At 44.5% G+C, this 16,195-nt stretch overlaps 1 protein-coding gene across 1 annotated transcript in view; it reads left to right on the top strand.

The window, feature by feature from the left end:
• UHRF2 (ubiquitin like with PHD and ring finger domains 2) overlaps positions 1-16,195 on the top strand; it is a 154,513-nt gene that overhangs the window by 22,250 nt on the left and 116,068 nt on the right. The window contains exon 2 of the mRNA XM_045020492.1: positions 1,625-1,867. Coding sequence (XP_044876427.1) covers positions 1,625-1,867 — 243 coding nt within the window. The remainder of the gene's footprint in view (positions 1-1,624; positions 1,868-16,195) is intronic.

Raw genomic sequence — 16,195 nt, 5'->3', positions numbered from 1 at the left:
TTAGAATGTGTTTTATGCCACATATACCATGTAACATATCTCCGGAAAGGTTGTGATCCACTGAATGTATTAAGCCTATTTGCATGCATGTATCAGTTTTGTATTCAACGTTATGAATGTTGGCTGTGTACTGGCTTGATTTCTAAATAACCTTTGTAGACCATTTGGTCAGTTTCTGGAGGAAGGAATGTTGAAATTAAGTACCTAATCAAGAAACACTTAAAGGACAATGGATCTTGGAATGCTCCAATCCACATAAGAAGTCTACTTGGACATTCAAGGTAGCATGTAAACAATCGATGCTACCTGTAAAAACTGAGTCATGCATGGATATGTGACCTGCCCAGGTAACTCCTAAACTCCATCTTGGAGCTGGACTTTGCATTGGAGTGAGGAGGGGGTCTCCACCCACAAGAGAGAGTCTATTTAAATCCCTGGGAGACCCCTACAATTTGTCTTCAGCTGGCTAAAGAGAGAGCCCTCCCTCCCCCCCGGATACTTGAAAGAAAGTGGAACAAAACAGTGTGCAAGGGGTGTGGGTGATTGCTGGACCCAGTCTAAAAGGAGATTAGTCTGTAAAAGGGAGCATTCTGGAACTGGTGAGGATCTTATCTGTATTCAGTTTGATTAGACATAGATTTGCTCATTTTATTTTATTTTGCTTGGTGGCTTACTTTGTTCTGTCTGTTACTACTTGGACCCACTTAAATCCTACTTTCTGTATTTATTAATCACTTTTTACTTATTAATTAACTCAGAGTATGTGTTAATACTGGGGGGAGCAAACAATTGTGCATCTCTCTCTCTGTGTTATAGAGGGAGAAAAATTTGAGTTTACCCTGTATAATCTTTATACAGGGTAAACGAGATTTATTTGTGTTTAGACCTCACTGGGAGTTGGGCATCTGAATGTTAAAGACCAGCACACTTCTGTGAGCTGCTTTCAGGTAAACGTACAGCTTTGGGAAAAGTAATTCAGACCCTGGATCTTTATTGGAGCCGACGGGACTGTCTGGCTCAACAAGACAGGGTGCTGGGGTCCTGAGCTGGCAGGGAAGGCAGGGGTAGAAGTAGTCTTGGCACATCGGGTGGCATCTCCCAAAGGGGTTTCTGTGATCCAACCCATCATAGTGTGAAACAGCTGTTTCATGGCACAAGTGCTGGGAGGGAGTGGGGAAGAAGTAGGACTCACTGGTGCACTCGGGAGGAGGTGGAACGGAGGCAGAGGTGAGCTGGGGTCGGGGGGGGGTGGCGTGGGGAGCTGCCGGTGGGTGCAGAGCACCCACCAATTTTTCCCTGTGGGTGCTCCACCCCCAGAGCACCCATGGAGTCGGCGCCTATGCATATGGTAAGGCCCAAATCATGCAAAGGTGCATGTATAGTTTTTATGCCTGTGAGTAATTTCATTGGGTGAAATCTTGGTCCCATTGAACTTAAGGGTTTTACTGTTCACTTCTAGCAAGAAACGGACAAAACCAATGACCACATATAAGTCATTTAATTAGTAATTTACAAAATGCGTTACAATTTTCTGTTCTACGGAATTATTGTGTTAAGAGGAAATCTTAGCAATATTTCTTAAGATGGAGCTTTGCAAAATAAAATCTACTTTTTTTTTTGACAGCTGGAAGATGGACATACTTTATTCGATTACAATGTTGGACTAAATGACATTGTTCAGCTTTTGATACGGACTGAGTCTGATGCTCCTACCACTTCCTTGACTAATAAGGATGGAGAAGTCAACCCACGTGCTGTTGCCAACTGTAAGAACAAAGTCAAGAGAACAACAGGGAGTGGATCTCCCAATCAGCCATCTACATCTGCTCGGTCATTTCTCATTGATGCTGGCATTGGATTGTATAAGGTATTTGCAAGTTTTGAAATCATCTTGTTTTGTACTTCTAGCTTCAGTTCTATAGCTTATATAGACCCAGATCCTTGAAACACTCATGTGCTTAACCTTGAACATGAGCATAGACCCACTGACTTCAAATTTAACATTAAGCATGTGTATAAGTATTAGGAGAATCAGGGCCAGTTGTAGTGTATGGGTTGTTTTAAATAAAGATTTGTTAAAAATGATGATCATACATCTGTTATAGCTTCCAGGTACAGTAGGTAACTTCATTATGATGGGATTTAGGTGTTTAGTTTATGATGTCTAAGACTGATCACTATACTGAAGGCACATACTTAAGGTTAGATATGTGTAAGTAACTTACTGAACTGGGCCTAGAATAGTAAAATGTTTAGATTTAAATTTGCACAGTAAGAGGTCAAATGTATTAGAAAAACCTGGTCTTTTTTTCTCCTCATCTGGGCAGATGATCTAGTCTTGCTGCAATGTAGATGGACAAACTAGAAGTTACAGATTTCATGGTAGGCAGCCTCTTTTCTGCTTTGTCCAGCTTCTGTCTACCTTGTGAGAAATTTGAGAGGTGTCTTGTGTGCAGGGAAGTGTTCAAGGCGATAGAAGAAAAGTGTGCTACTTATGCCCTAGCTCAGGCTTACAATTCGAGTTGCAAGTTGGAGAAACATCTTCATGAGGCTCACTCTCCTGATATGAAGTCACTTTAATATGTCCAAGAAGAAGTTGTTGTTGTTTGTTGTTGTTGTTACAATATCAGTGCAATTGATGTATGATACTTTGTGTGTGTATCTCCCATCACTTGCACTATCCAGCAACATCCCATACAATCGGCATTATAACACCACCCGCTAGAAAGCAAGGAGGCGAAAAACCTGGGAACTACATCTGATATAAAGACACCAGCTTTCCCACTTCCTATCCACTAATTTTCCATCTTCTTTCTTTCTTACCCTAGAAGTATAAAGCCTGTTCTTCAGCCCCTGTGCTCCCATTTCCCCTTTCATTAGGGCTATATCTACAGTATGCAGCTTTTAGCAACACGGCTGTGTCGTTACAGCGGTGCTGCTAAAAGGCACACAGTGTAACTGCTGTTTGTCAGCTCTCCTGCTGACAAAAAAACCTTCCACCCCCAGCGAGTGGCGTTAGCTTTGATGGCAGGAGAGCACTTCTGTTCACACTGGCGCTTGTCGTGGGCAGAACTTTTGTCTTTCAGAGGTGTTAAACCCCCCCATCCCTCCCCCCAAGACACACAAGTTTTGTTGTTCAGTTGCCAGTGTAGGCATAGCCTAGAAGAAGACGAAGGATGAAGTAAAACACCACAGATCAGAAAGAACCTAGAAAAGATGGATTTCTCAAAGAGAAATGCTAAAATAAACACTTATCAGTAGCCTTTAGGAAATTGAGATAGGTGCTTTCTTAAGTTATTTTATTTTCCAACCTCCTTTTTTTAGGGTGAAAAAGAGAAGGTAAATTATCCTTCTTGCACAGAAAGGGACCACCTGATTGCCTTATCTGCCTCAGTGAGCCATCTCCATGGAGGCAGTTAGAAAATTCTGCCATCACGATGTTGTTGAGGACTGCCAAATCTTCTCTAAGATCGCCTTCAAGCACTTTGGTTTTAGGATATGCAGAAAAGTATTTAATATGTGAATGCAGGTGTTAAATTCCTTGCAGTTTCTAGATGTCAGGTGCATTCTGTTGAGTAGGGGTCCTTCCTTAAAATTCCAGTTAAATGGCAGGTTATAAGAGTTTGTTCAAGCCAAAAATATAATTAAAAAGAATCCTGCTCAAGGGAAACCAATGGAAAGGAACGTAAACTATGACATGCTTAGGTATAAGATGGCAAAAAGTATTTTTGTGTCTCACTACTTGCTTTTATAAACGTTGAGAAATACTTTGCCTAGAAGTAGGAAGCCTGCAAGAGTGTCATTGGATCTGCTAGACTCTTGGGTCATAGAGGGATGAATTATGGAGGATTAAAAACATTGCAGAGAAGTTGAACACTTTCACTGCATCAGTCTTGACAACAGAGGCTGTGTAGATGGCTTTTGTTCTCGGGTAACTAAAAGGAAGGTGCTGTCAGAAACTGTGGTATCCAAAGAAAAGATGTAAGAAAAGTGATAATTTAATTTGCAGCAAGTCACCAGAACCAAATGCTATTCTCCAGAGTTCTGAAGGACCTTAAGAATAAAGTAGCTTAGCTGCTAACAAAAATATACCTGTCATTAAAATCAACAATTTTGCTGGAGAGTTTTTTAAAGCACTAGGTGTGATGTTCTAGATCCTAACATCACTACCAGGTATACTAGCTGAAATAACTTCGAACAGTTATTAAACACTTAGATTAAATATCATAGGGATAAACCAGTGTTGCATCTGTCCCTCTCCTAATGGAATTCTTGAAGGAGGCAATAAAGATATAGTTTACTTGGACTTTCCACAAACCTTTGGCAAAAGTCCTTTTATGAGACTTTATGAAGGAAACTGAGTAGTTATTCTTTGAGTGATAGCCCGGTGGGTGCTCCACTGTAGGTGCAGCTGCACCCTCAGTACCTGGGATCAGAGGTCTTCGCTAGCTGTGCCTGTAGGACTGCACATGTGCACCTCCCCTCTCTCATGCAGTGTGCAGGGTGTGTGTGTATATATAGTGCTGTGCGGTCCAACCACCCCCAGTTCTTTGTCTACTGCCTTTTGGTCTGGGATGGAATCCACTAGCAGAGCCTGCTTCTCCTATTCCCTCATATATTGTGCCTTACCTGATAGTGTAGCTAGTTGTTTTTCTTGTTCTTCCTTCTCCTTCTATCTGTATAACACTTTTTTTGTTAATTTTTATCTTTACAGTTCTCCTAGATTAGGCTTCTGTTTTTCCCACTTCCCAACTGGAAGCCCTTTTCCCTTCACTCTTATGCCTGGCTCTCCCGGGTTTAAGAAGTTTGTCTCATGTGGGGCTGCCTTCTCAATAAGAGAGCCACCCACAGTGTATCTGCCCTCTGGGACACGTCCCTCAAAAGTGATCCCACTGCCTCGATCTGAAACCCAGAGCCAGAAAAGATAGGGACCTTGGATTGAAACTTGTCCTCATGGAGAAATCACTTCTGGCATCAGACCCGAACTCTTACCCAGAGAGGCCCTCATGTTCTACCAGGTCGTTTGTCAACCTCACTCTTCCACACCCTGTCAAGAGAGTCATCCTGTGAGCGTGCGGATGACACGAAATGGGCTTCCTCCTCCTCCTCCTCCTCACTCTGAGCCGCAGCCCACCAGAACACTGTCCCCAGCTAGGTTGGTGGCTTCAACCTCATTTGACAGGGGACATAGCTCATGGGCTTGTCTAAGTATCTCTGGTACTAGCTTAAAGAAACTGTCTAAAGACCCTATCCAGGCATACCTTCAGCCCTTGGTGCTGTTTCCTAGTTTTGATGACCAGGGCAGCCCACTTGCAGGAGCTACAGCACTAATGCCATTTCTGGCACCAACAAAGCCTTTGGCACCGGCTAAATCTCTGATGCCATCTCCTGAAACTTCAGGGATGTAGACCCTCTCTTTGGCGCTGGGCATTACAACAGCACTGATTATGTTCTTTCCTCCTCCACAAGACTTCAGATACCCTAAAGACCTTCTGATATCTGATGCTCCTGAGTCTTCCCTTCTTCGACTGGACCTCCCCCCACTTCTGCCCTCCTCTCTAGACTCTCAACATTCCTCCCTCTCTTCGCCAAGGATGGCACCTCACTTCCCCAGTGAGGAGGAGGACGAGGGCAAATGGCACCAGATAATCCTCGCTATATGACACCCCGTCTCCCCCAATCCTGGCAGGGACCACCATGGATACAGCCACATGTGCCACTCCCACTAACCTGGCCATATTGGGACCCTTGGGCTATTTATGGGGCACAGTTCAGGAACCCTCTGAGATCAAAGCTAGAGACCTGCTCCTCTCCATTGGCGTCATATTGTCAGGAAATTGAACTGCCACTGGTACCAACTGAGGAGGAAGATGAGGAAAAAGCAGGCTTCTCCAACTTTACATTTTTCCTCCTCTTTACCTGAGAAGGCGATTATGCCTCCATCCCCTACATCTGCCAATGACTTCAGGCACTTTCAAGATCTATTCCAGGGGTCGGCAGCCTTTCAGAAGTGATGTGCCATTTATTCACTTTAATTTAAGGTTTTGTGTGCCAGTGATACATTTTAGCGTTTTTATGTGGTCTCTTTCTATAAGTCTGTAATATATAACTAAACTATTGTTGTATGTAAAGTAAATAAGGTTTTTAAAATATTTAAGAAGCTTCATTTAAAATTAAATTAAAACGCAGACACCCCCCCCCCCCCCCGACTGGTGGCCAGGACCCAGGCAGTGTGAGTGCCACTGAAAATCAGCTCGCGTGCCGCAGGTGGCCTACCCCAGTCTGTTCCATAGAATTGTAGACTCTCTACAGATCCTGCTGGAGAAAGTCAAAGACCGGTAGCATAAACTGCTGGATATCCTCCACACATCCTCTTCCTCAAAGATCACACTACCAATAAGTGAAGCTCTTCTTGAACCTGCAAAGGTTCTGTGTCAGACCCCGGCTTCCATCCCTCTGACCTGCAAACATGCTGACAGAAAATATTGCATTCCAGCAGAGGATGCTGAATTTTCATTTTCACATCCCATCCCAGTGTGGCACAGGAGAGAGGCTGTTAGTACCAATCTCGATCTAGCCATCCAGACAGAGATTGGAAATGCCTGAACTTATTTGGATGCAAGACATACTCTTCAGTCATACTACAATTGAGGATTCCAAATTATGAAGCTCTCATGGCCAAGTATAATTATCTGAACTACTTCAAATTGGAGAAAGTTAGCCATGATTGATCAGAGACTAAAAAGGAGCAATTCCAGTCCTTGATAGTGGAGGGACACCACCTAGCCTGTATGGCCCTACAAGCCTCATTAGACTCTCCAGTCACTGATCCATTGCAACTGCTATGGTCATGAGACTTGCATCATGGCTACATCTCTTGGGCTTTCCTAAGGAGATACAAATCACAGTATAGGACATACCATTCAAAGGCCAGAAACTATTCTGGGAGCACACATAACTCTCTCTGTACTCCCATAAAGACTTCCAAGCTACACTTCATTCTCTCAGGATATACACACCAGAACCAGAGACACTTGGGGAAGTACCAACTCCCCTCGTGATCCCGAACCCAACAGTACAACCCTCAGTGACACTACCACACCCAACGACGTTGACAAAAACCTCTGACTAAATGTAGAATGTAGCCCACTTTTGAAGGGGCTACATCTCACTCACCAGCACCCGAGAAGCCTTCCCTTGTTCCAGTCATCTTCACCATCTCTGATGTTCCAACAGTATGGCAACCGACTAGCTCTGTTTTTCCCATCTTGGAGTCTAGTCACCTCATCACATGGCAGCGGCCACATTTGTGGTCAGTTACGCAAGACTGCACATGCGATGTCTTCAAGTGTGGCTCCATTCTGTATACCTTCCCCACAAACACAGCATTCACAATCTTTTATCCATGCCAGGGTGAGTCAAGGATTCACTACTGTGATGGACACAGCTCAACAAGGTCTGTGTTGGAGTTCTGTTCCTATCACCATCACCAGCTATGATCCTAACCACTGATGCCTCCCTAATTGATTGGGAAGCGCATCTACACAAACACATAGTGCAAAGCATATGGTCGTCGACCGACTCCATCGTGCGCATCAGCCTCCTAGAGCTACGAGTGGTCTGCAATGCCTGCTGATGTTTCCTACCTCTTCTTAAACAGTATACCACAAGAGTGTTGATGGACAATCTTGCCTTCATGTATTATATCAACAGGCAGGACGGAGTGAGGTACCACTTGTTATGCATGGAGACAATTAAAACTGTGAAACTGGTTTATCCAGAATAATGTTTCTATTTCAGCCACGTACCTTCTGGGACACCAGAATACCACTGCAGACACACACAGCAGGATATTCTTGCACAATCACAAGTGGGAGCTGGATATGCTAGCACTTCACCCCATAGTCAACCATCCCACCATAGACCTTTGACACTCAACACAACTCCTGCTGCCCCCAGTTCTGTTCCAGAGTGGGACTGGGGCATGGATTGCTGCGGGATGCATTCCTCATAACATGGGATGCACTTCTCCTGTATGCCTTCCCTCCCTTCTCAGTCCTATTCCAAGTACTTTGCAAAATGCAGGCTGACTGAGCACAGGTCATACTAATGGCTGCAACCTGGCTATGACAGGCCTGGTATACTTACCTTCCATGTGTGATGGTATGCTGACTGATTTCTCTCCACCTAACACTGTGGCTCCTCTCACAGGACTCGGGATGCATCCCAATCCAAATGCTCCCCCTCAAAGCCTGGCTCCTCTTCTTCTGGTGTCAGGAAATTGACTGCATCTGAGTAGGTTAACAGATACTTTTGAATAGCAGATGTGACATGACTAAACATGCATACATTCACAATGAGATTTTATTGCTGGTGCGCCTCACATCTGGTTGATACAGCACACTTATTCCTGATTACATTCTACACCGTAAGCAGTCAGGATTGGCCAATAGCTCTATCAGGGAGCTACAGTTGGCAGAAATCTCTTCTTTTCATTCCCTCATTGACAGTCACTCCATCTTCGCATACCTGCTCACAAAGCACTTCTTGAAGGGTATTGAAAAATCTCTTATCCTCGTATATGAGACCCTACCCCGGCCTGGAACCTAGCCCAGTCCTATGTTCTCTGTCTAGATCAGTGTCTCTTGGATGTAGCCACCGTGGCTGCATGCGGCCACCAGGGGCTTTTCTTGCGGCCACAGCCTCCTGGGCAGTGATGGGGGGGAGGGCGAGGCAGCAAGGAGGGGTTGGGCCCTGCCCACCTCTTGAGCCACAAACATTGGAGGAGCAGACAACAGCCATTGTGAGTTCCCCACCTTCCTGGGGGGTGGTGAAGTTCAAGCTTCCAGCTTCAGCCCTGGTGTGTCAGGCAGCAGGCTCTGGCCACATGGTAGTGGGCTCTTACCGTGGGGCTTCAGGCTCTGGGCTTTGGCTGCAAAGCAGCGGGTTGTATCCCCCGGCCACTGGGCTTCAGGCTACAGCTGCTGGGCTTTGGGCTAGGGCTCACGCCCCCTCCCCCTTATCACCCTTGGCCCCTGCTGCCGCCCCTGGCCCCTCACCTATCCACCCCATCACCCTTGGCTTCCACTGCTTCCCTACCCATGTTCCCATCCAAGGCTTAATTTGTCCCCCAGCTTGCCAGGGCTGAGTAAGTCTGCTGTGAAAAATTATATTTGCATGTTTAATATCACTTTTCACTGCTTCCCAGCTAGCTAACAAGTCTCTGCTTTCAAAAGTGACATTCAGAAACATACACATCACTTTTCACAGAAGCAGACTTACTAGCTAGCAAGTCTTTAAAAAACAAACCTTGCAACCAAAAGAGCAAAAAAAAAAGGTGCATTGCATGTTCTTATTTGTGTTCCTGTTCTGTTTAGGTTCAGTAAAGAATAGACACAACTGTATGTTACAGAGTCTGCAAAAACGCCCCTATATAAATAAATTACTATGATTGGACATGTATATGTACATAAGTATTTGCTTTTCCTAAAGTTAAGTATTTTAGGAAAAATTGTCAAAGCGGCTACCAGCAAGAGTTGGTGGCCGCACTCTGAGGCCACCAAAAATTTTGTTGAGAACCCCAGTCTAGACCCCCATTTGAACCAGTGGCAACCTGTTCTTATGTACACCTATCAATGAAAACGGCGTTTCTTGTCGCCATCACCTCTGCTTGATGGGGGGGGCTCGTGAAATCACAGCCCTCATGGCATATTCCACCATAAGTGTTTTATAAAGATAAAGTTACACTATGCCCACACCCAAGATTCTTACCTAAGGTCCCAACATCTTTTCATCTCAAACAACCAATACAATTCCCTTTCTTTTTCCTGAAGCCTGACAGTAATCAACAGGAGGCAGCGCTACACACCCTGGACGTGTGTCATGCATTGGCCTTCTACTTGGACAGGATTAAACCCTTCCAGAAATCACCACGATTATTCCTCTCCACCACTGAAAGTTCCAGAGGCACTGCTATATCTAAACAACGCCTTGCTAAATGGATCTCAGCGTATATGTTTGTCTTACAAACTTCTCGAGAGACAACCAACGCAATCAGAACACATTCCATACAATCGCTATCTATTGCCTTCCTTAATAATGTCCCCGTGGATGACCTTTGTAAGGCTGCCACGTGGCCATTGACAGACACTTTCGCCTACTACTACGCTATTACTCACAAGGCCTCAACGGACACTCTCCTCGGACATGCTGTCCTATCCATGGCTGTGCAGTAACTGAAGTGCACAACTACCTATCTTCCTCCCCTTTGCTTTGAAGCCGAAAACATAATTTCTGCAGCAGAGAAGGAACTGGGGGCGGTCTGACTGCACAGCGCTGTATGTACATCCCGCACATAGTGCAAGAGAGGTGAGGTACACCTGTGGTCCGATAGGCACTGCTAGTGAAGATCTGAGATCCCAGTTGTAGATCCTCCAGGTGCAGCCAGGTAATATAGTTTGCCTTTCAGGCCCACATTTAACTCTTTCATCACTTGTGTGGAATATGCACCCTATCACATTAAAATTCAAAAAGATTTATACATGCTTTTAGAATAATAAGAGGGCAAAATTGTGTAAGTGCTATAAACATTCAACCCTGAGAACTTAAATTCCTTGGAAGAACAAGTTCGAAGGAAACTTCTCCATAATTATGCTTGAATAATTGTCCGTTATAGTGGATTTGTATCTTATGAAACATCTGGTACTGACCAGTGTCTGATTAGTTATGCAATTCCTATGTCCCTTCTCCAACCCACTATATTGGGTCCCTACCTCAAGATTTATAGCAATCATGCTTCCATCAGTCGCATTTTTGCTGGTGAGTAGTTCTCAACAATGCTTCAGCAGATTTGGTTGTTTTTCAGTTTCTAAGTTTTGGCGAGTCTTTTTGATATTTTATTGCATTCCTCTTCCTGTAGTATCAGGTCACTTTAAGAGGGTGATAAGAGGTTCCCAATTTTGCCACTTTGGCTTTGTTGTACCAACTATTCATTTTGTTCTGAGAGCATGTGTGGCATGGAACTTCAAAGGTGGTCCTTCCTGACCTGTGTGGCAAGGTCTCTTTAACTCTAAGATGGGGCGGGCAAACTTTTTGGCCCGAGGGCCACATCTGGGTATGGAAATTGTAGGGGGGGGCCAGAAATGCTCACAAAATTGGGGGTTGGGGTGTGAGGGCTCTGGCTGGGGGAGCAGGCTCTGGGATGGGGACAGAAATGAGAAGTTCAGGGTGTGGGAGGGGGCTCCAGGCTGGGGCAGGTGGCTGGGGTGGGGGTGTGTGCGCGGGCTCTGGGGTGGGGCTGGGGGTGGGAGGTTGGGAGTGTAAGAGCGTGCTCTGGGCTGGGACTGAGGGATTCAGAGGATGGAAGGGGCATCAGGGTTGGGGCTTGGGAGGGGGTCAGAAGTGCAGGCTCCAGGCAGTGCTTACCTCAAGCAGCTCCCAGAAGCAGCGGCATGTTCCACCTCTGGCTCCTACGCGGCGGCGTGGCCAGGCAGCTCTTGGGGCAGGGGCAGCATGTGGAGCCCCCTGGCTGTCCCTTCGCATAGGAGCCAGAGCGGGGACATGCCACTGCTTCCGGAAGCCACACAGCCACGGCACACACGGAGCGGGGCAAGCCCTTGACCCTGCTCCCCGGCTGGAGCACCGGAGCGGGCCAAGCCCCGGACCCTGCTCCCCGGCAGGAGCTCGAGGGCCAGGATTAAAACGTCTGAAGGCCATATGCAGCCCCAGGCCATAGTTTGCTCACCCCTGCTCTAAGAGGTACTTTTTGCATGCCATTTGCGTTCCTCATGCATGCTAGTACCTTTTGTGTGGCCTGTTCCTTTTGGACTTCAAAGACTCTTTAGATCCAGGACAAAGAGGTCTAGGGTGTCTTTCTTCTGGCATCTCCTGATAATTTGGAAAACATTTCTACCTGTCTTGAATCTCTGTTGCTGTCAAATTATCTTGTCTCAATTTTTAAAGTCAAATAAGTTCTACTTAATTATTTTAGAACTGTGGTAAGATCGAAACTCACTGGTGCGGCACCGCCTGTTAGTCATCTGGGAGTTAGCTCTTTTCCAGTCTTGGAGCACCCTCTGCTGGCTGGTGGCCCACCTTCCTCAGGCCCCTGTGTCCCTCCAGTGCCCCTTTACCTTGGTGTTCTGCCCCAGCAGTACCCCCACACTCTGGGTCTCCCCTCCCAGGGGAACCCCCTACCTCTATGCCCACCTTGCCTCAGTGGCTGCAGCCAGTCATCACCTAGCCCCCTCTCACTGGGGCAAACTGCAGTCTGTACTGACCACTCATAATTGGCAAGGGGGTCGGACCAGCTGCTTCTGCCTATTCCAGGGCTGCACCTCCCAGCCTCAGTACCTGTGTAGACCTTTATCAAGGCCTCAGCTTGGGGAGTTGCCAGGCTGGAGCTCCCCAGCGCCTCTTGCCCTTCCCCAGCACTGCTCTGTCTAAGGGTACGTCTATACTACCCGCCCGGGTCGGCGGGTAGCGATCGACTTCTCGGAGTTCGATATATCGCGTCTCATCTAGACGCGATATATCGAACTCCGAACTCGCTCCCGTCGACTCCGGAACTCCGCCACCGCGAACGGCAGTGGCGGAGTCGACGGGGGAGCCGCGGACTTCGATCCCGCAGCGTCTGGACGGGTAAGTAGTTCGAACTAAGGTAGTTCGTAGCTGAACTTGTGTACCTTAGTTCAACCCCTCCCCCCTCAGTGTAGACCAGGCCTAAGGTACCCTTCGCTCCTTCAGGCAGCTAGGTCCATCTCGCTCCACAGCTAGACAGAAACTTTGACCCAGCTTCTCTCTTAGGCCTTCTTATACTGTCTCAAACCCGCTCCTGATTGGCTCCCCGTGGCAGCCCTTTCCCATGGCTGTTTTTAACCTCTTCCACTCCGAAGCGGGGTGACTGCCTCACTACAAGAACATTCAGTAAGCTTTTGTATTCCTATATTTTTACAATATTGGCAATAATAAAAGCTCATTTATTCTTGGTACAACTGTATGTCCGCAGCTTGAATTGCCATGATTTTCTTTTCTGAAATATGGGATTCTCTAATCAATATTTATCTGAATATTCCAGTGTTGTGTTGCACAGTTGGTTGCTTTTTTCATATATAGGCTTGGAAGAATGAGATTTTTATCTGTAAATGTCAATTTCACGATATGCAAATAAAACCCCCTGACATTAATATTAATGTACAGGTAGGCAAAGTAAGAAAGATGCTGCTTGAGAGCTTATTAGCATGATTTTAATATTTTCTTTGCATATTTTGACATGTGATGTTGATAATTTATATTGTAAAGCTATATTTTTTTATCTCAACTTCTCCTGTTATTAAATAATTGTCAGTTTTTTTTTTATCCCTCCCCATTGTCTGGCTCGCCCATAATTTCTCTCAACTGTGAAATTTAAATTGATACAAACAGACGAATAATGCTTAAAAATAAACTTTGATATTATCCATCAAAATTATTATAAAAATTGAATTCTGGCAAGACTGTATATATTATTTATTGCAAGTTTGGTTCTGCTATTTGAAATCTCCTTCAGTTTGTGGTTAATTTTTTAAAATTAAAACCAATGATTTAGTTCCTGATTACTGTAGACCAGTGGTTCTCAAATTTTCGTACTGGTGACCCCTTTCCTATAGCAAGTCTCTGAGAGTGACCCCCTTATAAATTAAACACACTTGTTAATATATTTAACACCATTATAAATGCTGGAGGCCAAGCAAGGTTTTGTGGTGGAGGCTGACCACTTGCGACCTCCCCTCCCTCCCATGTAATAACCTCGAATCCCCTTGAGGGGTTCGGACCCCCAGTTTGAGAACCCTTGCTGTAGACTAAATTCACGAATGTCTGGATGGGGTATGCCAGAGTAAATGGTCCACTGTGTTTAAGGATCATGGTTGGTTGGTTTGTTTTTAAAGGGGGGGCATTATTTGCATTAGCAAGTGGGAGAGGAGGAGAGTAGACACAAGGGGTCAGCGTAGCAGCTAAAGTGAGAAGAACTGGCCCAAAAAATGGGAGGTATCCAGAACAGCATTTGTGTGTTGATTTTATAGGTTTGAGGTTCTAGCTGGAGTATGTATTTTAAGAGTTCTTTTGTAAATTGAAGTTGCCCTTCCACCAGCCTCCCCTAGTGTAATTCTGGACAAGGGCAGAATCCTGTCTTGGGGGTGAGGTACTTTGTTAGTACAGGCTAGATCAGGTCATGCACTTTCTATTCCTTGCACCATCTTTGCAAAATTTGACCCTGTACACTGCTTTCTGTGCTTTTTTTGTGTCTCTTAAATAAGTATTTTACTTGTACATATTTCTTAAATTGCTTTATTGCCATGGCTTTTTACATATTAACAATTTGAGTGACATAGGAGTTTGCTTCTCTTCCCTGCAGCTGTTAAATCCTTCTAATATCAGATTCAGATGTGGTAAGAAATCCAGTGGAATTTGTTGGATAATATGTTCTTTTGCCTCTTGCTGATTATATACGTTATGTGATACATACATGCACCTTTCTTTCACTTTGGAAGTCATGGCAGTACATTTTCTTCCATGATCTTTTGCTCTGTATTCATAGCTACAAGTGAGCTTGCAGTGGTGGTTTGATTTGGCTGAAAAAAATAGAGGCCTTTTCACATGTCTCATTTAATATTCAGTTACCATGGAAACTTGCTGATACTGAACTGCATACCGCTGCAGCTGAAGTCTAGAGGCATTGTTAATGGTTTGTTACTTAAAGGCTTATTGTCAGTCTTCAGAGTGCAACGGAAATAATAAAATTGCTCACCTAAGTGTTTCAGATCAGAGCAGAGGTAACACAATGGAGTGAAGTAGGTCATAGCATTGCAGATTAGCAAAAGGGGCAAACATAGGCCCATTTACACAACCACTGAAGTCAGTTTTACCACTGTCCTTAAGAGGTGTGGGGATCTGACTCATACCTTTTCCTGTTCTCATCCTTTTTCTTATCCAATTTTTTTAAATTTGGGTTAATTTTATTTCTATTGGTTTATATGATATATTTTCTCTTTTTCTAGTGGTCTTAATTTCTGACAGATTTAGGAAATTTAAATATTTATGAATTTTAATATTCTTAAGAAGACACACACATAATGGACCTGAAATTTCTTGAATTTCACTGATGCTATTTTTAATTGTCTCAAGTGGATGTCATCTCTCAAACAAAGATAATCTGCACATGAAAAATGGATCAACAGATACATAAATTTACCAGTTAAAGATATGTGGTGTTGCACTCCATATGTTTATGGAAATATGCTTAGGAGTGTAAATATAATGTAATTGGAATATGCTTTATGAAAAAGGTCTCTTGTAAGGTATCCTTACAAAGCTTATAATCTACTGAGGGTGTTCATCCTATTTGTATGAATGTATCATTCTTGTATCTAAAACTAGAAATATGAAGCTAACTCTCAGGTCCTATTGTAACTATGCAAAGTGTGGGCCATTAATGGTGCGTTAGAATCTTGATGGCACCCATTACTAGGACAATTGGCTGTAGATGGTTTATTTATCTGCAAGCCTTCTTGTGGACCTGGGGGCCAGCCTGCGGGTAATAAAGAATGAGGTCTTACAGTGACATGTGACTGTGTCACCTGATACTGGAATCCGTCTTAAACCTGGAGCTTTTCCATTTAGAAGGGGGTGGGAACCCAGAGAGAGAAAGGAGTCCTGCCTTGGGCCAAAGCTATAAAAGGGCGTGGAACAAAGGGGTCCAGTCTTGAGAAATCCCCTACTTACCACCAGTGCTGGAACAAGGACTGTACCAGGAGAAAGGATTGGGCTCAGACTAGGAAGGAGTCAAGTCTGTGAAAGAAGCTTATTGGGACATCTCTAAGGGTGAGATTTACCTGTATTCAGCTTCTTAAATGTATTAGGCTTAGATTTGCGGTGTTTTGTTTTATTTTACTTGGTAACTTACTTTGTTCTCTCTGTTACTTGAAACCACTTAAATCCTACTTTATATTCTTAATAAAATCACTTTTGTTTATTATTGAACGCAGAGTAAGTGATTAATACCTGGGGGAGAAAACAGCTGTGCATATCTTTCTATCAGTGTTACAGAGGGTGGACAATTCATGAGTTTACCCTATATAAGTTTTATACAGAGTAGAACAGATTTATTTGGGGTTTGCTTTCAAGGGCCTATACAACTCTGTCCCTTCTTATTTATTTC

This window comes from Mauremys mutica, chromosome 6 (assembly GCF_020497125.1).
Source record: "Mauremys mutica isolate MM-2020 ecotype Southern chromosome 6, ASM2049712v1, whole genome shotgun sequence".
Taxonomy (NCBI): Eukaryota; Metazoa; Chordata; order Testudines; family Geoemydidae; genus Mauremys; species Mauremys mutica.
The sequence above is the reverse complement of the archived record's forward strand: the minus strand, read 5'-3'. Positions and strand labels throughout refer to the sequence as shown.